This window comes from Melozone crissalis, unplaced genomic scaffold (assembly GCF_028551555.1).
Source record: "Melozone crissalis strain CALT ecotype California unplaced genomic scaffold, PUWL_Pcris_2 ptg000179l_1, whole genome shotgun sequence".
Classification (NCBI taxonomy): Eukaryota; Metazoa; Chordata; class Aves; order Passeriformes; family Passerellidae; genus Melozone; species Melozone crissalis.
In genome coordinates, this window is record NW_026535946.1 from 1,009,775 (window position 1) to 1,032,710 (window position 22,936).

A 22,936-nucleotide genomic window follows, 5' to 3' on the forward strand; every position below is an offset into this window, starting at 1 on the left:
TAAGTGTAAAGAGAGTTTGTGAAGACATGATATTTTTATCTCTGGCTTTGTCTAGAAGGTTCCCTCTTTTTCTTCTTTAATGTCTTTATTAAATAAGTAAACAGGGGCGGACAAAGAGAAAAAAGAGAGGGAATCACAGTGTCAGGAAAACCCCTGCACCATGGTTCAGAGCCCATGTCAAATTGTTAGGTGTCAAGAATCCATGGATGGGGCTGGGTGAAGGACATCTACTACTTTTGGCAATTTCACCTCAAAAATTATGAGTCACTGTGTTGATGGTTGTGACCAAACAGTGGATATGAAATGTGAGTACTTTGAGTGAGTGCCTGAGTTTCTATAAAAGTGTCTGTGGAATGCATTTGCTTCATCAAAGCCCAAACCCACAGGTTCAGAGAGATGTACTCCTATGGTTGACAGCTCAGTCAATATCTCTCCTGCTCTGTCTCTTCCTGTCATAACATTGATTTCTGTGAGCTAGAGGAAGTAATCCCTAATGACATTGTGTAACAGCGCTAAGGAAAGATTGTTTTCCCACTACACACTTCTTCATGCACAACTTATAAATGCATTTCATTACTTGCAAACTTTACCTCTTGCAACTCTGGTACATTTTATGTTCTGCCATTCTATCCAGATTGGCTGATTTCTTAATGTTTTCTTCCTGATTTTACACTTTTATGGAGCACCATACTTGGTGATTCCCCTGCATCACCTCATCACTGCAAAACAATGATGTCACTCCGACATATGCTATTCTCTCAGCTGCCAGGTAAGCTAAGGGATGCATCAGGCACCCTTTGCATGGAGGAGAAGACCATATTGTCACCTCACCTACCATCCTTCCACTGCTGTCAATATCACTGTGCTTTGCTTCGTGTCCTAACCCCATGATCAGCAATGTTTGCTGTTGAGGGGTAAAAAATGCTGCATGGCTGTAATGAAATTACATTCCTGTTATTAATCTGATTATATAACCTTTTCCTGTCTTCTGTCTTCCTTTTTTCTAACAAAAAAAAAAAAAAAAAAAAAACATCACTCTGCAATTTTGTAGAGCTAGCATCACTAGGAAGCAGGCAGTTTTCCAGGAAATTTTGGAGGATTTTTAACTTGTATGGTTTTGAAGAAACCACGGATATTTAAAGTACTTGGAATTTGTCTAGTCCTATGTTCAGAGCACTAGCTATGAATTTCCAGCATGGTATTGGTATTGTTGAAAAATGGGCAGAGGTTTTGAAGGGAGCAAGGAATTGTGTGTATTTATTGCACAGAAGTGAAAATGGCTTCACGGGTGAGCGGCACTTTTGTAATGAACAGGCTTTACTGGGGTTTGCCTCCCTGTGGAGCCAGGTGTGGCACCAGATTGGAAGCACAGAGCTACCCTTTCCACTGAGCTGACTTCTCTGATCCCTTGAGATGATGTTCGTGAGGAAGAGGCTGTAAAGGATTTAGTATTATCAAGTCTGTGAGGTCTCACCTCACACAGAGAATCACCATGGCCTAAGGGTGTCTGGAGCCAGACCAGAGGCAAGTATGGATTGATATGTAGGCATGGAGTCTGTGTTGTTTCATGAGATATTACTGGTTCAAATTTCAGACCCTGTAATTCCTCTAAGCACCACTTTTGATCAGATAGTATCAGATAAACTGTCACCATTTCTATTTGCCATGTATATAGGAATTAATAATGTGTAATTTTCTGTACTGCATTGTGATGGGATAAGCTCAAGAAGTGAAAAGAAATAAAACTCAATACTTCAAAAACCAGCTCCCACTGCTCCAGTCTGCTGTGGTTAATGTCAAAAGGACTTTGCTCATTATTCCTTCCTGGACAGTCATAAAGGATATTATAGCCCTTTATAGTATGAGAAGTTAAAACTTTATTTTTCACTCATGTTTTCTTCATAAATTCCTGCTGTGAAAAAAAACCAAAACAAGTTAACCCAAAGGCCTGTGTCTCATAAGAAGCACCCCCTGAATATTGTTTCTTTTTAACATAACATTGCTGGTTCCTCTTTGCAAAAGTCACATATATATAAAACTCCATTAAAAAAAAAGAAAACAAACTTCAGAGAAAGAACTTCAGTGCCTTCACATCTTACAGAGTTATTAGCTGTCTTTGTAACTTTGTTCAGGAAATTACTTTTTTTTAATTTAAGAGAAAATCAGGAAAATTCTGTAGCAAATACAAGGAAAAAAGAATTCTAGATATTGGACAGCGCACAATATATCCTCAATTTCATATTCATCTATACATAAACAACTGGAATCTACATTCTTTAAAGAAGCAGCATCTTTTGTAAATCAGAGACCAGCTGAATGCCATCAAGGTTTTAGGCCAGAAAGCCAAAGAGCCCAGGAATTGGTGGTAGATCAGGTGTTTCATGTAACTGTAATTGTATTCTCAGAGTACTACAGGTGTATGTGTAAGTGGATTTTCTTTGAAGAAAAATGGTTTTGGTACATCTAAGTATTTAGTATACATTCCATTTCTTTTCATATTTTATTTTCTCTATTTATAAAGAAAATAATTTTCTCCTCTTCTTGCCCAGCCAAAAATTTCTAAGTCCTGCAAGTCAAGACAGTGTTTCATGTCTTTACCAATGAGCTGCATTTTGAAGAGTAACCCAGTTTGTGGGAGTTCACAAGGCAATTCACAAGTACCCTGAGTGCATAACAAATTTGCTACCATAATAACCCTTTGAGAGGTAGAAGAGGGCAAATTGCCTAGGTCCCTTGGTAGCAAGGAGAACAGGGACTGTGGGTAGATTTAATTTCACCTAACATTAGCCATCCCCAGTTAGATGTCTCAATTAAAGTGCCTGCTTAGCCTTTCTCTCCAGTGAGTGGATGGAAAGAGACAGGTACTTCCAGACAGTAAATCATCCCATTTCAGGATGCTTTTCCAGACTAATGGGATGAATTGCCATGCTCATCACAAGACTTTATAAGTTTATTTGGGTGTAGAACAAGTTATAAACGTTGCCTTTGTTATCAGAATATATACTCCTTTTTTTGCTTTTAGAGGTATTGTCAGAGTAATGACATTTGTCATTCCGGGCTCTGCTTTTTTTCATAAATTTGAAGTGTGGCCTTATCTTGGAGCTCTCCTTGACTGACTGAGGAACTGTTTAGGGCCTGTGTATGCTCTTGGCTTGTATTGCATGCAGTCACTGCATGCAATAAGCTCATGGAGGAGCTTGTACAGCCTTATCTCAAGAATGAAATAGTAACATGTATTTCCCTGAACCCTCCTGTTGAGCCATGCTCCATTGTATTGACTTCCATGTATTCTTTTAAAAGTTTTTATTTTCCTGGTTTCTTGCTATGTTATATACTGTGTTCAGTGGTAGGAATCTTCTAAGAAAACAGTTTTCTCGTGAACTGCATATAAAAAAAGCATCTTTGCACATATACTGCATCATTTGCTCTTCTTTTATCTGTGCCACTTCAGGAGAGTGAGAAGTACTTTGTTTTCTTGGTCTCACTAGGATTTGGAGGCAGTCTGATGTTTCATTCAGGCTCAGGTTTGGCTAAGTGCTTGAAGCATTGCACCTGCATCTACATCAGATTTTCTCCTCTCACACTGACTGCTGCCTGGGCAGCAGTGTGCAGACCACCAGCTTCCCTCTCCATTTTTTCCACAACTTCCATCTCAGTTACAAAGCTCACACATCCAGTTTCCAGTCTTACTGCCTTTGGAAGTACAGTCTACTGTGAGTCTTAGACCTTTCTAAAATTTTCAGCAAAACTTTGTGGTCTTTTAAAACAACAGGTGCTCATCTGCAGCTCAGTGAGTTTGACCTCTGTTCACAGGTGGAGGGAATGAGGGAAGGGCCAGGACATGAGGAACAGCTTGGACAGCAGGTAATTAGGGCAGTCAGTCTTAATTAGTTTTTAATAGTTGGGGAGGAGCTTTTTGTATCTGCATATGGCTGAGAGGCAGCTTAGGGAGCAGGAATGAGCTGGGGAAGCAGAATGGAAATAAAGGTAGCTAAGAGTGGGACTTGCTGGAAGCTCTGGAGGTGTTGATGGCTGTTTGGTTTAGGTTGTTTCAGTGATGCTGTTAGGGAGCCCTGCACGACCAGGGAGGAAGTTTATGTCCAGGGCTTGTGCTAAAGCGCTAATTGTGCCACAGGGAGCATTCTTAAATATCCTGTGTTTGTGCTCCTTCTTTCTCAAAAGGAGGAGTGATGTGGGAGGTGATTTTAACTGAAGAAAGGGATATGGTTTAAAGGGCTGGATGCAGCCTGTGTTCTCCCTGGTAAAATAGCTTGGGAAAATGCAACACCTTGAGGTCTTTGAGGTGCAAGCTGCATGCAAAAGCTGCTTATCCAGCAGTGAATATGGTCTGGCTTATGGCCTATTCTGTTAGATATCAAGAGACAGAGGTAGGTGGGTGTCTAATTTCTACTGGTTGCAGCAAAATAGGGGTGGAGGTGTGTGCATTTGCAGTTTGCTCACCCATAGCTTTTTCACTTGCTTTAAATATTTTAACCATTGAGATGAGCAGGGTTTGTGATCTGGCCTTCAGATTTTTTCCTGTTGCCCTTTAGAACTGGGACAGAAGCTTAGATGAAAGTATTTTCCAGATATTTCAGAATCTACTCTGAATAGTCTGTGTGAGCAGTGCAAGCCTTTGCTGTATGATCCGGCAATCTGGTTGTCTTGCAACATGCAAGTGAGCCTGCTTCTTGGTCTGTGAATGGAGAAGGGCGGGGGGAAGGGAAAATAAAACTCTTTTATACTACTATTTGCAGTTTTTTAAAAATACCATCTTAATCATATTGGAAGATGAAAGTCATCTAATAAGTACTTCTGAAGTGCTAGTATTTTCTTTTTTGTAATGTTAAAAAAAGAGAAATTATCTTCTGTCCTTGTCTTGGAAAGTATTTGTTTGCTGGATGTTTGTCCTGGAAAGAGTTTGCCTGTTTCTCTGTAATATTGCAGTACTGTTTCTCTGTGGGATATTTATCTTTCGGATGTCCTTGAAACTGAGACAGAAAAGTTCAAAAGAGTGATTGCTGTGTAGGAAATGTACCTACTAAAGGTATTGGAGTGAGTAATGAAACCCCAGACTGGTATTTATGAGTTTAGACAGGAGGAAGATGCAGCTTTATTGGATGATACTAAAGGCAGACATCATTACATATATATTAATTAAGAAAGGTGTGTGGTGCTGGTGGGAAGGGATCTTGCTGGAAAACGGTTTCCAGGTGCTTCTAGAAAAAACCCCAGCTATCCCATTATTCAACTTGTTGTTCAGAGATTGGCTGGTCATTCTTCTGAAGCAGATGGAGATAGTTTTTCTCGAAGCTGAGACCAGCATAGAGTGCACTTCGTCTTTTCTGAAGTATCTATCAAAAAAAAGTGTTGTTCTGTTACATGGTGGATCTGTTCATTAAAAATGCCCATCCTTTTAAGGGTGTCTAGCAGAAGATAAATACACTATACAGTAATGCTAATAATTAAATTTGTAAAATTACTGCTTTTTGATAGACTAACACACAAATACAATTCCAGCAGTGGCTGTTTTTCATTAGTTAGAATGACATGCCAGCTTTAGAATATGTAATGATGTATAAGCCCTGGTGGTTATAATTGGCATAGAAATGTACTATATCCTTGGGTGTTAAAAGCCATAAGCTATTTATTTTCATACTTACAAAGACTGTACTACATTGTGGTATAAATCTCACATGGTTGTCACAGTTACATTTTTTTTTAGTAATTTATGTCCATATGGTTCAAATATGAATCTGTCCCCCTTATTAGCATCCTGCTGGTCACATAATGTACTGATAAATTAATATCTTATGTCTGGAAAGCCTGTTTGAATTCAGATCTCATGCAAAAGAAACTTAAACCCACCTGGTCTTCCTGATATAAGTAGCCTTGTTGTTATGCAGACTTTGTAATACATGAGCTTACACAGTATAGTAGTGATATGCTTGCAAGAAACTTGGTTATTTGCTGTGGTATCCAGTGGGTTTGTTTGGTTGTTTTTCTTTCTTTCTTTTTTTTTTTTTTTTTAAGCACCACATTCACATAAGTAAGGAGTGGACTGGAAGCTCTTCTATTACACCAGACTCTAGCTTAAACTGGGTGTAGATGGTGTTGAAGTTGATGATATAAAATAGTTTTGAAACCAGAGATAATGTGTAACAAAATAATTGATGTAGTTCTATTAGATGCCATAATGCATTGATTTTTCTTCAGTATCAAAGGCAGTTTGATTTTAAAGTCTGTATGTGACACTCATGATACGGATGTGAAAGTATGGCCTTCGTTCTTAGGGCTTTGGGGGAAGAAAAATAGAGAAATGGGTGAAAGAAATGTAGAGATAAATCATAAAGGCTGTTTTTCTTTAAAAGAAAGTTGGTATATAAGTAATCCACTGCGTATTCCAAAAATATTCAAAAATGAAACTTAGGTAAGGTGAAGTGATTCTGAAAGAACAAGTATTTTGTTTTGACGCCCTCCTTTCAATCTTCCAAACCATAAGAAACACCGTGTGTCCCTGTTCTCCACTTGAACAGTGAGCCATTGACCCCAGCCGAGTGTGACCTTGCTGCCAGTTCTTTATCTGCTGGTTGATCTGTCTGTCAAATCTGTGTCTCTCCAATTTGTGAGAGACAAGGCTCTGGTGTGGGACAGTGTCAGAGGCTTTTCACAAGCCCAGAGAGGTGATGTCAGTTGCTCTTCCTTTACAGCATGTTTGCTTAATCTGAGTGAATTGTCTGCCTGATGGGTAGTGCTTTGTACCCCCGGTTTAGGTTGGGGTTTAGCATTTAAATATGCAGTCTAGGAGACAAAGCACAGATTGAAGTGAATATTGAGGTCCTGAGGTTCGAGGCTGAACAGAGCATTGGTTGCAAATTCATCAAGCTTCCATCTATGTGATTTTAGTGCAACTGTCTCATATTTGTGGTTTCTGGGGCTCTTGCTTAGGGTTTGGGTTTTTTTTTTAATTATAGCTATTTACATGGTTGAGATTGGTGAAGTTGCCTGTGTGTACGACAGACGTGGGGGTGAATACTTGACATGTCCTTCTTTTATTTTGCAGAGACCTACAGCCAACAAGACTTCTGGTGCTCCTTCCTACAGCAGATGGTCCAGTTCACAGCCCCATCAGGTAACATGCCCTTGTCAAAAAGGATATGCAGCTCCGGTTGACACATGCATCCTTTTAAAGTGAATTTGTGAGGGGATCTGGGAGCGTTACCTACCTGCACCAGCCCAACTGGGTCACACTGCTCTCTGAGGTTGTTGCAGGATATCCTGCGGCAAACTCTTGGATGCAGCTGCTGCTCATGGAGGATCTTGTACAGCTGTGCCTCCTCTAGTGCAGCGGTGCCTCTCTGGTTTGTCAGGGGTGGTTATTGTGCCTGGATCCCCCTGCCCTTTGCATCCTGTCACTTAAGCTACAAGTGTGGGTGTTTGATGCCCTTTGGCAATGCATGAAGTCTGTTCTCATATGCTAGCCTTCCTCCCCCACTGCCCTAGGGTTTCTTTGTGAAGTGGCTGCAATGATCAAAACTTCAGGAGAACTTGCCGAAGCCAGAAACTCTTAAGCGATAGCCAGGAAACAATATTCTAGTTAATGATTCTTTATAAGAATTTGAATGGTATTCAGGGTTTCTGTTACTTACCAAAATTGAAAGACTTTTTTGACTATACACTAGGATATGACTTGCCTTTGTTATTAAAGAACAATGTATTTCAACTAAAGCAACTTTGTCTTCAAAAACTCTTCAGGTGTCTCTTCAGTAATGATTGCATTGGCTTTGCTTTCTTCCAGCCTCTACTTTTGTTTTTTCATACCTCTTCCTACATACGCATTAAAAAAAAACCCACAAAAACCCCAGTAACCCAGAAAAACCGAAACCACCACTCCCCTGTGGTAGACAGGGAAAGGCGCTGCGGAAGATCTCGCGATGTCACGGAAAGGCAGGACCCTCTGTTCCCCTAAGATAAGACCCTCTGTTCCCCTTAGATAAGAAATTAACATAGGAATGTAGCCTCCCTCAACCGAATACCAGTAGCTTTCCATCCCCTACTCAGTAACTTTCCACTCCTTACTAACCATAGATGGTAAAGACAGACCCACTTTGACGTAGAGACCCCTTAGACTATAAAAACCCAAGAGACGAGATAATAAACGCCTTTGGACCGTCCATCACATTGATGTCTGCGTGTGTCATTGGCCCGAGTGGCCCTGGTGAGTGGGCCACCGTGCTGTTCCTCTGAACCAGGTCGCCTGCCTTGCATCAGAAGGCAACAGAATTTTCATTTGGCAAGCTCGTGTGTGAGGTGGCAGGTGTCCAAGGATCCTGCACTCCGTACCCCGTGTGGTTATTTTTTTGCTTATGTGCTATTATTGGAACCAAATTATCCCATATTTAAACCAAATTATATTGTCAATATTTCAAGTGTGTCCGATTTTATATATTTTAAGCTATTCAATTAAAATTCCTGCTACCTCTAATATTGTTTGGTTTTTTGATGATGGGATAATTGGGCAAATATAACAAACTGAACAAGAAATGGGGAGGAGAAAGGGGGAGAAAGAAATCTGGAAGAGGTCTCAGAGAAAGAAAGAAATAGGAAAGAGGTAATAAAGGGACAGAAAGAAATAGGAAAGACGTCTCGTGGGTGAGAAAAAGAATAGGGACGAGGTCTCAGAGGGAGAGAAAGAAATCTGAAATGGTCTCAGAGGGAGAGAAAGAAGGAACAAATGCTCCGGCCCGGACTCCGCAGCTCCCAGGGTCACCCGAGGGCGCAGCGCCTTTTACAATCCCAGCCAATCAGAGGAGGCGCTAACCAATTTCCAGCCAACCAGAGCTTTTCTCTTCGATGACTCACCGGTTGCCAGGCGGACCCGCAGAGCCCGGCGGCCCCGGAGCGGAATTTGGGGCTCGGGCCGGGGGACGGATCCGCCCCGGGGGGGTCCCCGAGCCCCCTGCCCAGCCCTGGGGCCGATCGGGGGCTCCCCCACCCAGCAGCCGGTGCTGCGGGGCCGAGCGGTGGGAAAGGGGGGTCCGGGCTGGAGGGGAGGGAATGCGGGAGGAAGAGGAGCGAGAGGAGGAGCGGGAGCGGGAGCGGGAGAAGCGCGGCGCTCGCAGCGCCCGCACGCCGAGCCTGCAGCGCCCCCTGCCCCGGGAGCAGCGCCCCCAGCCCCGAGCCGCAGGGGAGGGCGGAGGCCGAGCTCGCCCCGGCTCCAGCCAGGGGTCTCCGGGAGGATTTTTTGGAGAGTGTTCGGAGCCGGCAGATCCGGGACTCGAGCCCCGGGTATCGCCGGGCTCCCTAAGAGGAGCTTTTTCGGGGGGAGAGGAGCCGCGATCGCCCCTCGGAGGGTCCCGGGGGTCCACGTGGGGATGGCCCGGTACCGACGGGGCGGGACATTGGTTTTGGGGATCCCCGTGAGAGCCGGGGCAGTGGAACGGGGGACCCCCGGGGCGGGGAGAGGGGAAGGGGCGATACCGGAGCTGGGGGACCCCCGGCAGCCCGGAGATGAGGCGGGGACGGGACCCCCTGACCCTGACAGGGGCGTGTCCTGGTGTGACTTCAGGATGCTCGTACCCCATCGGTCTGTTTAGCCCAGAAATGAGTTCTGCACCTTTCAGGCCGGTTCTGAGAGCGAAGGGGAGGAGGAAGAGCAGCAGTTCGTTTTCAGATACTGCGCTCACTCCTCCCCATTCCGGCTCCTGGACTGTTGTGATGCCTTAAGGAGCTGGAACACAGCCCAGACAGAATTAAAAGGAATAAATTTGATTTTTATTGAAGTGCTTTCAAATGCCACACCCTGGCAGTACCGGAGCCACAGTTGTGGCTCTGCCTAGATGGCCCCAAGATAGGAGCAAAAGAGAGTCACGAGATCTCACATTTTTATAAGTTTTAGTCCATTTGCATATAGGAGTTAACAGCCCAATTAATAACTTCAAATTATGAAGTTTCATCCTCCTTGCTTGCTTGCCTGCTCTCCTCTTTTCACATTGTTTATGCTTTGGGGCTGAAGTTTGAAGAGATTATCCTTGAGTCTCCAGGTAGAACAGGATTGTTTTGTCTTCACCACCCTGAGAAAAGATCCCAGTAACACTTAATATAAAGCTAAGAGCTGCACACCAAAACACAACAAAAAATCTTAAAACCTAAGGTATCAGAATTTTAGCAATGTTTCCTTCATAATTGTGGCCATTATTAGAATTTACTTCAAAGAAGTCTGACATACTATGTCCTATTGCTTTAATATAAGCTCTGTATTAGAAAATATGTTTTTCTCTGTGTTACATGGCATTTGCAGCAGCAAAAGCAGTTGCATAACATTGTAAAAGCACAAAGAGGTACAGCACGTATGCCACTGTGGGCAAAGTGAAAGGATTTTTGACCTACACTCGGACAATCTAAAGAAAAATTACTATGATAAAAGACCTTGGGAAATCTGAACCAGCAATGAACAATGAGTAGAGAACAAAATGCCTGCACAACAGTCTAATGGGGAAACCTCTCAAACTTTCTCTGGGGAATTGGAACCCTTGGGTGTGGGTAATGTTTCTCTGCAATGCTTGTACACTGATGTGTGCAGCATGGGGAACAAACCAGAATCAGAAGTCAGTGTGCAGCTGCAGGGCTGTGACCTTGCTGGGATTGAGAGGATATGGTGGCAGGGCTGACAGGACTGGAGTGCTGCAGCTCTGTAGGAAGGGTGGTACAGGAAGGCAACGAGGCAGGGCTGCCCTCCTTGTGATGGGGAGCAGCAGGAATGCACGGAGTTCTGCTTTGGGATGGCTCAGGAGTCACAAGAGACATGAAGGGGGAAGATTAGTGGGCAGACCAATACAGTCTGCTCTTTTAGTTGGTATCTGCTACAGACCCACGATCAGAAAACAAAAGTAGATGGGGTCTTCCTCTAACAACTGGAAGAAACCTCACATTCACAGACACTGGGGAAAGTCTCACAGGGGGCGCTTAAACCACATGATGCCTGCAGCTGGTAGAAGTAGAGAGGGATTTTTAGAAAAATGCAGAAAAACGTTTTCATATTTGATGCATATTTAGAAAAATTCCTTACCTTTTGTATTGTTAATCTGTTTCCACTTGGCTGAGTTACTAGAGTTTTATAAATATCATTTTTTCAAGCAAGTATTTTTTTTATAGAAAGTGCTTTTTACAAATTATCACTTGAAGTTTTATCGGTACTGTACGCACGCAATTAGCTGAAACTGAATAGAACCTTCGATGATCTGATTCAAAGAATGAAAAGTAGGGAGTGTCCCTAGATTTTCAAATAAATCTATTAATTTTGCTTTTATCTGGAATTATTTCAGCTAGATTTATGATTCCACTTGCAGATATAACGACCTGAAATTACTAGTAAAGAAGATTTCCCTGTAATCTTAAGAGTCAGCTGCAATTTCATTTCTTTTTTTTTTTTCTGCTGCCTAAACAGAATAAACAAAAGCCTGTCTTTGGTCCTCCCTCCTCAGAAGGTAACGTAATTTGCCATCTCTGGAAAAGGAAAAAGTGTCACTGAAAGCATCTGCCAGAGCTGCCCAGGGCCTCTTGCAAAGCCTGGAAGCTCTTTGCTCTCCCTATGGCAGGCATCTGTCTCCAGTTCAAGGCAACATTCTGCCCCTCCACTGCAGTCTAGGTGCCTGCAGAGAGCAGGGGAGGGACGCGGCAGGGACTCCTTCCCAACTCAGAGCAGAGTCACAGGGCAGAAAGAGCTGAGGATGTGGAAGTAAATGAACATTTAGTATGTGCTTAATTGCACAGTTCTCACAAAATCTCAGAAAAAGATCCTTTGAGAGCCTTGTTGTCTTTTTCCTTGCACATTTATTCCTGCACCCCAATTGCTAGCAACTCATGTCCTGGGAAAAATACTATTTTGCAAGTGACTTCTTAGCTGTTAAAAGAAAATAGTAGAACAGATGATGCTGTTTCACCCCAGCAGTGAACAAACTGGTAACACAGGTCAATTTAATTTCACTGCAAGTAATAGTATGATTTAGCCATTTTTTTTTGTTATGAAACCCTGTATGTCAGCTTGAACTTAATTTTCATGATTGAAGTGTAGTTTTTGAAATGCTTTTGTAAAAGTGTTCTGTTCTTCACTGAGATGCTCAAGTCTACCAATCAGTGAAATTTGAAGCACTTGATAAAATTGCAAAGCTCCTGTTAGTCTAGTATAGGCTGTTAGTAGTATAGGCTCCTTTTTGATGGCCAACTTGATCTTCCAATCACTTCAGAGTATGAAGTCCTCAGTGAAGAACTGAGCTTGAACATTCTACATTAGAAGTAGTTGTACTTTTTGGCCAACATACTCTTAGGGTTAGATTAAAATTTAGTGTTAAACTATGATTTTAAGAAGCTTATCACTAATGAAAGCCAGCTAAGACTTGGACACATAAAAGGCTTTATAAAGGAGATTTGTAATTCCCAAATTCACATGAAAAATAATCACGTTAGTTTAAAAAGTTATGCTATTGCATTCATTAATAATTCATTTATTGTTAAAAGTTAAACTTTACACACAATGGCTAGTGAAAATTCACTGTCAGTACTTTAGCTAAGAGTGCCTTTAAAAGAAAAGTCCTGGGATAAGGTTACTTAGGTGGTAGAACCCAAGTAACCTAATCTGTCAGTCTCAGAAGAGGAAGTTTTGGATGAATGGATCAAGCACAGGACAGTTTTGAGACACCATTGGTTCAATTTTGGCTGAAACTTAGAAGAAGGTTCTGACTATCAGCACAATCAGGCTTTGAAACAATTTTCAACAAGAAGAATGGGAACAAGCAATCTAATGACATTCAGATACTACTGGGATGGCTACACAAAACAACTGTAAGATACCACTGCCTGCGGTGGCCTGGAACAGATGTCTTCCTGTTCTCTGTTTTCTGTATAGTTTTACTGCCCCTCCTTAGAGGGCAGTAAAATTCTTTTACTAGGAATTTACATTGATGTAAAGCAAATCCAAGCAAAATTTTCATTTGCTGCTCAGCAAAGAGCTGAATGAAATATCACAATCTATATATTTGTGATATAGTGAAAACAATTTAATACCTCTTTTGCATTAGCCTCCATGAAAAGATCAACTGCAAGCAGACACAATTAACACCAGCAAAAAGGGATAAGGTCTCGCTATGTAAAAAGAATAGCAAAGGTTACATAGTGCTGAAATAACATAGATGTTCTCAGATCATCCATGCTAATAAACTTAATTCATCTTAGGGGACTTAACTGATTAAAATAGACTCAGAGGGCTTAGTGGTCTTTGAAAAATTATGGAGGATAGATGAAATGCTGGAGGACTGAAAAAGAGCAAATGGATTGCTGTTTTTAAAAAAGGGAAAACTTACAGTTTGGTCTGCTTTATTTCACTCTCTCTCTGATAAATCCAACACTGTTCAAAAATAAAATGGAGGTGTATTATCACATTGGCAGATGTCACACACTTGGTGAGACTGTAAATATCTTGAGGAGTGGGATTAAAATTCAGTTAGGTCTCACATAGATTGAATGGTGGTCTGGGGAAGAAAAATGACTTTGCAGTAGGGACAGGGGAAAGTGTTACACACAGGCAGATATACCCAACTGCACAAGTATGGAAGGGGATCAATTAATTACACAGTAATTATTCAGAGAAAGATCTCAGGGCTAAAGTGGAAAGTGATGAGTCAGGAGTGAATATGACAACAACCTTACACTGTGAAAAAGGCAAGTGAGAGAACTGGCATATATGAACAACAGTACAAGTGACAAGACAGCAAGCACATAAATAAAAGAGGATAAATAAATATATTTATATAAATAAAACTTGTACTGTTTTGTAGTCTAGAAGACAGTAAAATTTGGGGTATTTAGTGTGTCATGAGAATAAAAGGGAGTAAAAGAGGAGAAAGTAAATAACAGTATTCCTGAATTAAGAGCTGTAAATTCTCCTGATGTTTGGAAAAGCAACATTCAGGTGGCTGTAGCTTTTTTCCTTTAAGTTTTTGCCTTGAGTTAGTCACAGAGAGGAAGGTTTGGACAGACAAGCGTCAGTGATGGAGTTAATCCGATGTATTGAACTGTCAGCCATTAGGTGAGCTAACAATCACTGGGCAATTGTGAGGTAAATTAGCTAGATCAAGAGGGCACTTGTAAAATTTATTCATTTTATTTCCCATTTGTGAAAGCTAATGCAGTTCACACAGGGAATCGTAACTCCTTCACCTGTAGTAAGGGAGCAGTTCCATCTTCAGAGCGAGGGAAGCAGGGTGTCAGTGGGACTAACTGTGTTTAACATAGGGTTAGAAAATTCAATAAAGAAAAGCAGCGAGGCTGCAAACACATTAACTGGCATTCTCTCAAGATTTTAACCCTACATTGTCTTGACAAAATGTAATTGACCTCACGGAATTTCCACCCCTGTGTGCTACCTTTAGAGCGGCTCAGAAATCGGCCATACCTGAAGCTGCACCGACAGCGAGAGATTTGGCGGGAGGGTGTAAGTTAAACTTCGCCTCAGCGCGACTGCAGGAGGGGCTTCCTAAATTGGTTTTGGAGGAGAAAAAAGAATTTTTTTTTTTTTTTTACTCATACTTTATTTAAGACAGGGACTAAGAATCCCACAAGTGAGGCGGCGGCGGCCCCCGTGTGGGAGGGGGGCGCCGCAGGTGCCGTGAGGGGCGGGCGCCTTGGGCCGCTGCGTGCGGGCGCAGCCTGAGGGCGCGGGGCCGCAGCCGCCCCCGGCCCGGCCGAGCCCCGGAGGAGGGCGGGCGATGTGGGAGGCGGCGCGGCGGCGAAGCCGCTCAGCTCCGCGCCCGCCGGCTCCGTGGCCCCGGCAAAGTTGTGCCCGAGCCGCCCGCAGGCTCCCGCTCCAATGCAGGCACCGCCCGGGCCGGGAGCGCGGCGGGACGGGGCGGCTGCCGCCACAGCCTCCCGCTGCCGAGGCGGCGTTTGCGGGGTTGTTCTGTGGGCTTTCTTGGGGTTTGGGTTTGTTTTTCTTGTTTCCCGGCGCACTGAGCATCTGCCTGGCGCGGTCCCCGCAGCAGCCCTTCAGGGGCTGGGCTTTTCCCGTTGGCTCTCCTCGCGGAGCTGTTCAGCGGGATGCTGTTGCCCTCTAGTGTCTGCGGGAATTGGTTATGGCTCTGTTGGGGCACAAAATTAGTCAGCCTAGTGCAGTAATTATTCATAACTTAGGGTGGTTGTAGCTGCTTGGATTCCCCAAATCCTGTCAGAAATTCATGTGTGCTGCTGCTCGGTTCAGCTGTCATGTGCAGCCCTCGGGAAATGGCAGAAAACTTGTATATTACTCATTTCGATGCCTGATACGCTGGATAATTGCTTCAGGTTTTGGTGTGGTGGGGTTTTCTCTTCCTAATGGAATGGTAAGTGAAAGAAAGAGGGTTTCTCTCACTGTCAGCATCCCCAGTCAGGTGTCATGGAAGAAATGGTTCTGAACTCTGCCTTATTATTAACTCTTTACACTTGGCAGTTGTGGGAGAAGGGAGAGGGGAAGTAATGGTATGGTCATGGACCAGACGGTGTGCTGGACATTTATCTCAGAGACCTTGAGCAAATCATTTACTCTTTAGATAGTGATGTTTTTGCAATTGCTGAAAAGTAACAGCGTTTATCTCAGAAAAATTGTGTGATGTCAAGAGCTTTAAGATATTTCTATACAAAGTGTTGTATGAAGGCAGAGTAATTTGAAGACTAAACTAAACTTTTGTGTTCTGTTGAAGTCTTTACAACCTTCTTTTAAACTATTTTAAACGTTGTATATTTAATATTTATAAATTTTTTTCCTTGACAAACTGTAATGCTTGAATCCCTATCCTGTAAGGGTCTCTAGTACTGCATTAAGCAATGCAGCATGGAGCTTAGGATACCACAGGTACAGTAGAAACTACAAACTGCTTACCTGAAGGACTTGAAAAAGAATTTCTATCCATCAGAATTGCTGTGCTGCCTGAACCGTTCCCTTTTTTTCTAACAGCTGTGAGGGAGTGTAAACCTTTCAATAATCACACATTCCAGGGTTTGTTATGTGATACTAAAGGGTTTCAAAGGCTTCCCTTGACAGCTCATGTCTCATATCACCTTTTTACGAGTTGAAAATCTTTTTGATATGCAGTTGTAAGGTCTCATTCTCAGCCTGGATTTACTCATTTGAGCTGTTAATGCTTGAATATTTTAGTCAGTGGAGTAATGTTGTAAGTAGGGGTACTCAGAGGTTATTTTGGTGTTTTCATAACTGATTTAAAAGTCTGAGCCTTGCTCTTTACCCCAGGTTTGGTTGTGTTCGGTTGTGCTTTGCTGCTTCCTACCATATCCTTTGTATATCCAAAGATTTCCGATTTAGTAACACTAAAATGATTTCAGAATATTTCCTGTGAAGTTGTATTTCATAGTGAGTGGCCAGAGCAGACCTTTATGTTTAGAGCAGTTACGCAGCATTCTAATCAGTAGAGATTTAAATGTCTGTAGTAATATGCTAAACAATATGCCTCCTTTTTTTCTGCTCTTTGTTTAAAGCATTTAAAACTCATTTTCCATGTAATGCATCCCCAGCATGTCACCAGCACTGTGGTAGTGTCCAGGCTGGTAAAGAACAGAATGGGAATATAGTGATGGGGATTATTAGAAGAAAGTTATTAAAAATATGTCTCTAGATAAATGTAGTATACCTCAATAATACTGATGACTACTCAGTCCAGAACTTTTTAGTAGTTCTTGATGAAAAGGGTTTTTGTTACCCTTTAAGAGTATGTTTTTTACCTTTAAGTATGACCCAACTTTATTGTTTCTAATCAAGGGTCGCAGTAAACAGTTGCCCTAGCACAGGCCTGAGGTAAGACTAAACCAGTGTTTTCTTACTGGGCTTTGATAAATTTGATCTGATAAATTGAGAACAATTTCTTGCTTATTTATGGGTATTTTAGTTGAGCCCATTGTTTTAATCTTGATATTAGGACAGCAGAAAAAAGTTGCTTGTCATTTTAAAAATTGTGTTGATACTCATGATTCAACTTTATCAGACATTTTTTAAGATTGTGTGCAGTTTTATGTGCCTGTGCAGTTTCTGGATTGAGAACCTCTGTGAAGAATTTAGTAGGCTGCATTTCCAACCTGCATTGTCTTGTGGAAGAGTTTCCATGAGGGTTATCAGGGGGAAATGATTTACAGAAGCCAAGAGTTTGGTCATTTATGCTTAGCAGTGAAACAACAAACTAAAGAAAGCTGCAAGTGGTAGGAACTCGCTTATGGTGTCCTTTGGGTCTTTGGGGTTCCTCACAGTATTTGTTCTATCATCAGTGCTACTTTGGTAGTGAATTTAAAAACCCTGAAACCGCAAACAGAACAAGTTATAAACCCCCCAAACCAATCCAAATTGAAGATCCCTATTCAAATGCATCTGTTTCATGCTGGCTGCCTGCAGATGCCTGTAATTGTGACTGCCCAGCAGTATGTTCGGAATGGTAAATCTGCTGCTTAACAAGGTGATATTTCTTTCCTGTACCAGCGAGATTTTCACATGAGCAGGTTCTGGGCTGCAGAAACCATTTCTGCAGCAGATGACAAGAGCATTGAGCCTTTCTGTCTGTGTTCATAACAAAATGCAAAACTTGCTTCCATGACTCAGCTTTCTCTCAGCAAGATCTTCTCCATAGAGAGTCTGTAAGTTAAAAACCAAATTCTGAATATTCAAAGATGCTAATTTTCACCTTAAGAGATCATTTTGATACCTCCTGCTTTGAGCAGTAGAGGTAAAAGGTCCTGGTCTGAATTTTAACACAGTGGCATGAAAATGTAAAATAGGAGATGAAATGCAGGTTCTTCTAAAGAAATAAAGTTCTAGATAGAAAAACAAACAGGCAAATTTTATTGCTTCAAACCATGGCAAAATACCACACAAGTTATTTTATAGGTAAAATTTATTGCAACATCAGCATTACAGAACTTTGGATTTATTTAAATCTGATTCCTGTTTTCAGGTGATTTGAAGTGGTTTGGGGTACAGGTGGGACCATATTCCTCTGTCACTGAATTCCACATGACTGTAGAAATCAAAAAGAGCTGAGACTGCTGATGCAGGCAGCTCTATCTATGGTCAGCTCTATCTATGGGTGTTTTTCATTGAAACAATGCTAACAAGCTTGAACTCTTGTGAAGACTTTCTAGACTCTGTTTTTTTTTTTTTTAATTTAAGCCTTTTTCTTATACTTAGATATTTTTTATTGATGTTGATGTTATCACGACTTCTCCTTTCTTTGGTAAATATTGCATTCTTTGGTCATGAAAGGAAGACTCCTCAAGCACTCCTCTTCTGAAATGCTGCTTCTCACAGCTTACTCACTGTAGGTGCATTGAGAATTGCACTTTTTGTCTGGTTGTACTGTAGGAAATGAGAGCAAGCAGGGAGCATCTTCCCTGAAGCCACTTCTAGAGATGTGGTAAAGGTCACTGTCATGATCTCCATAGGTCCCCCAGTGTGTGGTGTGGTGAATCCCAAGGATGTCACTGTCAAGGGGGTGCGTTGTGAGTTGTTTTAGCATGCTGCTGTAATACAGCACTAGAGTATCCAGCAAGGATTATTGCTCAGGGGAAAATGCTGCTGTCCCTCGAGGAAAGCAACTGTACCTGGTCAAGACTTTGAGACTGTTGATATTGCAAAATGCATGTTCTCTTTGACATTTTTGTTTTCTTCTTTCTGTGTTCTTTGGAACTCCTGCCATGCAAACCAGTCCTTAAGCAAGTGAAAATTACCTAAGCCTCAAGCTGATACTAGAGAGTGTGAGAGTGTGCATTTAAACCTCGTTCCTTGCTCTGTTGCATCCCAATTGCTGCCTGCCTTCAGCAGGGAGTGTGCCAAGTCTGGCTGTGTCCTGTGCCTCAGAGAATTCCTCACTCCTCACAGTCGAACCTCACATCTGTCTTGGCAGGTCCAGCCACTCCTCCTTACAGCTGCACTCTGTAGCCCCAGGGGGCACCTGCAATTAGGAGCCAGGATACAATGACAGGGCTTTTCTTGAAGAAAACACGGGTGTCTGGGCTGGCTCCAGATTTTCCTCTCTAAGGAATGGCATTAGGAACCGTGTCCTTGCTGCAAATGTTTCTTGGGTTGCAACCCTTGTGAAATATCCTGTTCAAACAGCTCTGTCTCATCAGCCCTTCCTTGCTAAGAGCTTAGGTCAGTGTCAATTCTCATTTTTTCTGTACATAGACCAGCCAGATCTGTGGTTATCAAAGAGAAATAGGTGTGTGTACAGCTTTTCTACAGAATGCAGTCAGTGTTAAGTTTAGGCACTAAAATTATGTGTTTCTTGGCGTTCAGGCAGCTGAATTGGAAATGCGAAATGAAGAGAACCCTTCGTGTGTGTAATGAAAAATCATCTGTCTGGAAACCTCTCTCTGGTGTTAACTCATTCAGGATAAAGCTTCTCTTTGTCACCTGACTTGTTACCATGTTAAATAGCTCTGTTATGCCATCCAGACTGATATTCGTGAAGCTAGTGTGGCAAGGATTGGACGTTGCAGTTATTAAGAATGTTGAGTTCTTCTGAAGGTTCCTTCATATCGTTACTTGCTCTTTATACATAAGATAAAACCCAGGAAGTTGGAGTTATGTTATTTTGGTCTAACACTAATTAGTGAGCCTGGGTGAAAGGCAGGTCTCCTGCCCAAAAGCTTTGAGCAGGACTTTGTGCTGCTGCAGGGAAGGTTCAAGGCTGAATTTAAGGCTTCCCAGAAGAGGAGGGGTTGATAAACAGTTATCTGTGAGTAGAAGGTGAGGAGACTAAAATCCATCTAAAGCAGAATCTATCCAGACAGAAGGAATCTTGCTCTGAATCTTAACTATGAATGAGACAGCTCTCGGCACTTGCTGGTCATGCTGAATTTTGCAGTTTTGATGAATAGAATGACTTGGAGTTTTTCTCCCTTCATCTGATTTTTCTCGTTTATTATTACTTTATGCTCATCATGACACTAGGAAGATCTGTCTTCAGGGTTTAATTAAATTTCTGGACGTTACATGGGTATTGTTAAGTATATAACTTTTTTTAGCCTTTTTGAAAATCTGGAGTGAAAGACCAATTTGCTTACAATGTAGGATTAAAAAAAAACCCAACCAGGAATGGAAGGATTAACCTCTCAGTATGGAAATGACCACATCAATGCCACACTTTATCCTAATCCCATTTCCAAACGGGCCTGGGTGCAAACTACACTGAAGTTACAGTGGCATGTTCTAGATCTTGACACACTAAATATTTTTCAAAATCTGCTTTGAATCTTTGTTTATGACTTATGATCATTATTTTATGCTTGTCACACCAGCCAGTTGTTTTACTAGGGAGTTTTGACAGCAGTTGTACTGCTGGTTTGAAAAATTGCTCTTTCCTTAAGTACAAGATAGAACATAAGTATATCCTTAGGTGATCTGCATGTTAGGTTCAACTTTTGATTTATTAATTTCTCTTCTCAAATGTAAGAGCTTGATTGTTTTATGGGTTTTTTTAATACAAAGAAATGCTTCTAACAGCTTACAAATCCACAGTCCAGAAAAATGCTTTGTTTTCCTCTAATGTTGCAGGAAGCAAGTTTTGCTTAAAAAAATTCCTCTAATAGATGTAATACAGAGTGTATCAGTACATGTTTGTACAGCAGTTAAGATGTGCATGTTCTTGCTTCTTTGAAAAACTAATACAAGATAGAATTTGTTGAATCATGTTGCCCCAGCTTTTTACAGGTTATAAATTTTCTTCAGTACTTTGGTTGTTAGCAGTTGTCTACTTGGAGTTAACTTTTATCTTTAGGTTAAAAGAATTTCTAAAACACTGTAAATACTTTCCTTTTATGTCTTGCTTTTCAGTGCCTCTGCCTGCTTTATTTGATCCTCTGAGTTGAGGAACCTGTGAGATTTAGAGACCTTCAAATGCACATGGCAAGTAGTGGGAGCAGAAAAAAATGTTATTGCAAAATGTTGAGCCATTGGTCTCCAAACCTCTGGCTGGCAGTGATTTCTTTGCTCCCCATTAGTTTAAGCAGGTGATTCTTCACAAGGTGGTGTCTCATTTAAATCTCTGATTTTCTTTTCTTCTAGACTGTACCTTCAGTAAAGCTCTGTGGAAGATAGATGTGTGTGCTGCAATGGTGACATAAATATTTCAGAGGACTGGAACAAGTTGTTGGGAATCTGTGTTTGTTTTTCATGCTGCTGTTGAGAGCTGTCTAAGGCAAGTAAACACCATGAGTTTTATCCTGAAACTTCACAGACATTTTCAAAGAACAGTAATTTTGCTGGCCACTTTTTGTATGGTGAGCATAGTTATTTCTGCCTACTACTCGTATAATGGCTACAAACAGGAAAATGAACTCCCTGAAACCTCTTCAGAAGTGGAATGTGGTGATGCTCAACTGTTGCCTTACAAGCTGATGGAGGCGAAGACCACGAGGCCTGTTGATCCCCTGAGGACAGATCTTGTAGTGCTGGTGTTTGTGGAAAGCCAGTACTCAGCATTAGGCCAAGATATCGTAACCATTCTGGAATCTAGCAGGTTTCAGTTTCACACTGAGGTTGCATCTGGGAAAGGTGACCTCCCAGTGCTTATAGACAAGAACAAAGGCAAGTACGCTCTCATAGTGTATGAGAATATCCTTAAGTACGTGAACATGGACTCGTGGAACAGAGGCCTTCTAGATAAGTACTGCATAGAGTATGGTGTGGGTGTGATCGCATTTCACAAAGGCAGTGAGAACAGCTTGCAGAGCTTTCAGTGGAAGGGTTTTCCTTTCCATGTCCACAGCAATCTGGGTATTAAGGACTGTTGCATTAACCCTCATTCCCCACTGCTCCATGTGACTAAACCTTCTAAGCTTGAGAAGAGGCCCTTGCTTGGAAATGACTGGGCTGTTTTCCAGATTAATCACACAACTTATCAACCAGTGATATTTGCAAAAGTAAAGACGCCAGAAAACCTTTCTCTCCCTGCTGCTCTCTATGCCACAGTAATTCATGACTTGGGGCTCCACGATGGGATTCAACGAGTCCTTTTCGGCAATAACTTGAATTTTTGGCTGCACAAGCTGATTTTCATAGATGCCATCTCTTTCCTCTCTGGAAAGAAGCTCACACTGTCCTTGGATAGGTACATTCTGGTTGACATAGACGATATCTTCGTTGGCAAGGATGGAACAAGGATGAACACCAACGATGTGCAGGTAAAGTATGTGCACAAAATAATGGTCATTACAGCAACGTGATTTTTTTAATCTGAAAGTGGGTAGTTGTTCATACTTGGAACTTCAGGGCTCCACCCTGGAGCTGTTCATATTTAATGCACGTGTTGAGAGTTTTACAAGCCACAAGTTTTTGGCTGCCACTATGCTAACCTCTGCATTCCTCTGGCTCTGAGGGAGAAAGTCTCTTCTTCCTTTCTCACCTGGCTTCAAATGGAAGTTTCATGAAGGCTGTGAATTTAGCTGGTAGTTTTGTAATTGTGGTTTTATTTAAATTGCCGCAAAAATGTTGGGTGAGATTAAACGCAGGCTTCTCCTTTTGAAGAGGTCTACGCTTAATATGACTTTTACACCTTCTTTTCTCACTAAATGATAATTTTCTTCTTCTTTGACTCTAGTTGCAACTCCAATCTCTGGATGTGAGAGCCTTCCCCTGGTACTGTGCTATTTGATATTTATGCATAAAGTTTTGCTAATTGCTGATTCCATTGGTATTCATGAACCTTTGCTGGAATGAATGAAGTTTTCATTCATGTTTATATATGAGTTTCCAACATTTGTATGTTTGTAATCATCAGGCTAAAACTAGCTTTCATTAGCAGATACATAAGCTGAGGGTAACTGAGTCAGGAGATATAACTCTGTTATGTAAATTGAGAGATTCTTTTTGAGTACCATTGAGAGCTGACTTTATCACAGAAACCTCCCA

At 41.8% G+C, this 22,936-nt stretch overlaps 1 protein-coding gene across 1 annotated transcript; it reads left to right on the forward strand.

The window, feature by feature from the left end:
- Window positions 1-21,095: 21,095 nt before the first annotated feature.
- On the forward strand, window positions 21,096-22,251 carry LOC128948953 (bifunctional heparan sulfate N-deacetylase/N-sulfotransferase 3-like). The gene has a single exon (XM_054293711.1). The coding sequence runs from the start codon at window positions 21,238-21,240 to the stop codon at window positions 22,249-22,251; it is 1,014 nt and encodes a 337-aa protein (XP_054149686.1). The 5' UTR covers window positions 21,096-21,237.
- The last annotated feature ends 685 nt before the right edge of the window (window positions 22,252-22,936 follow it).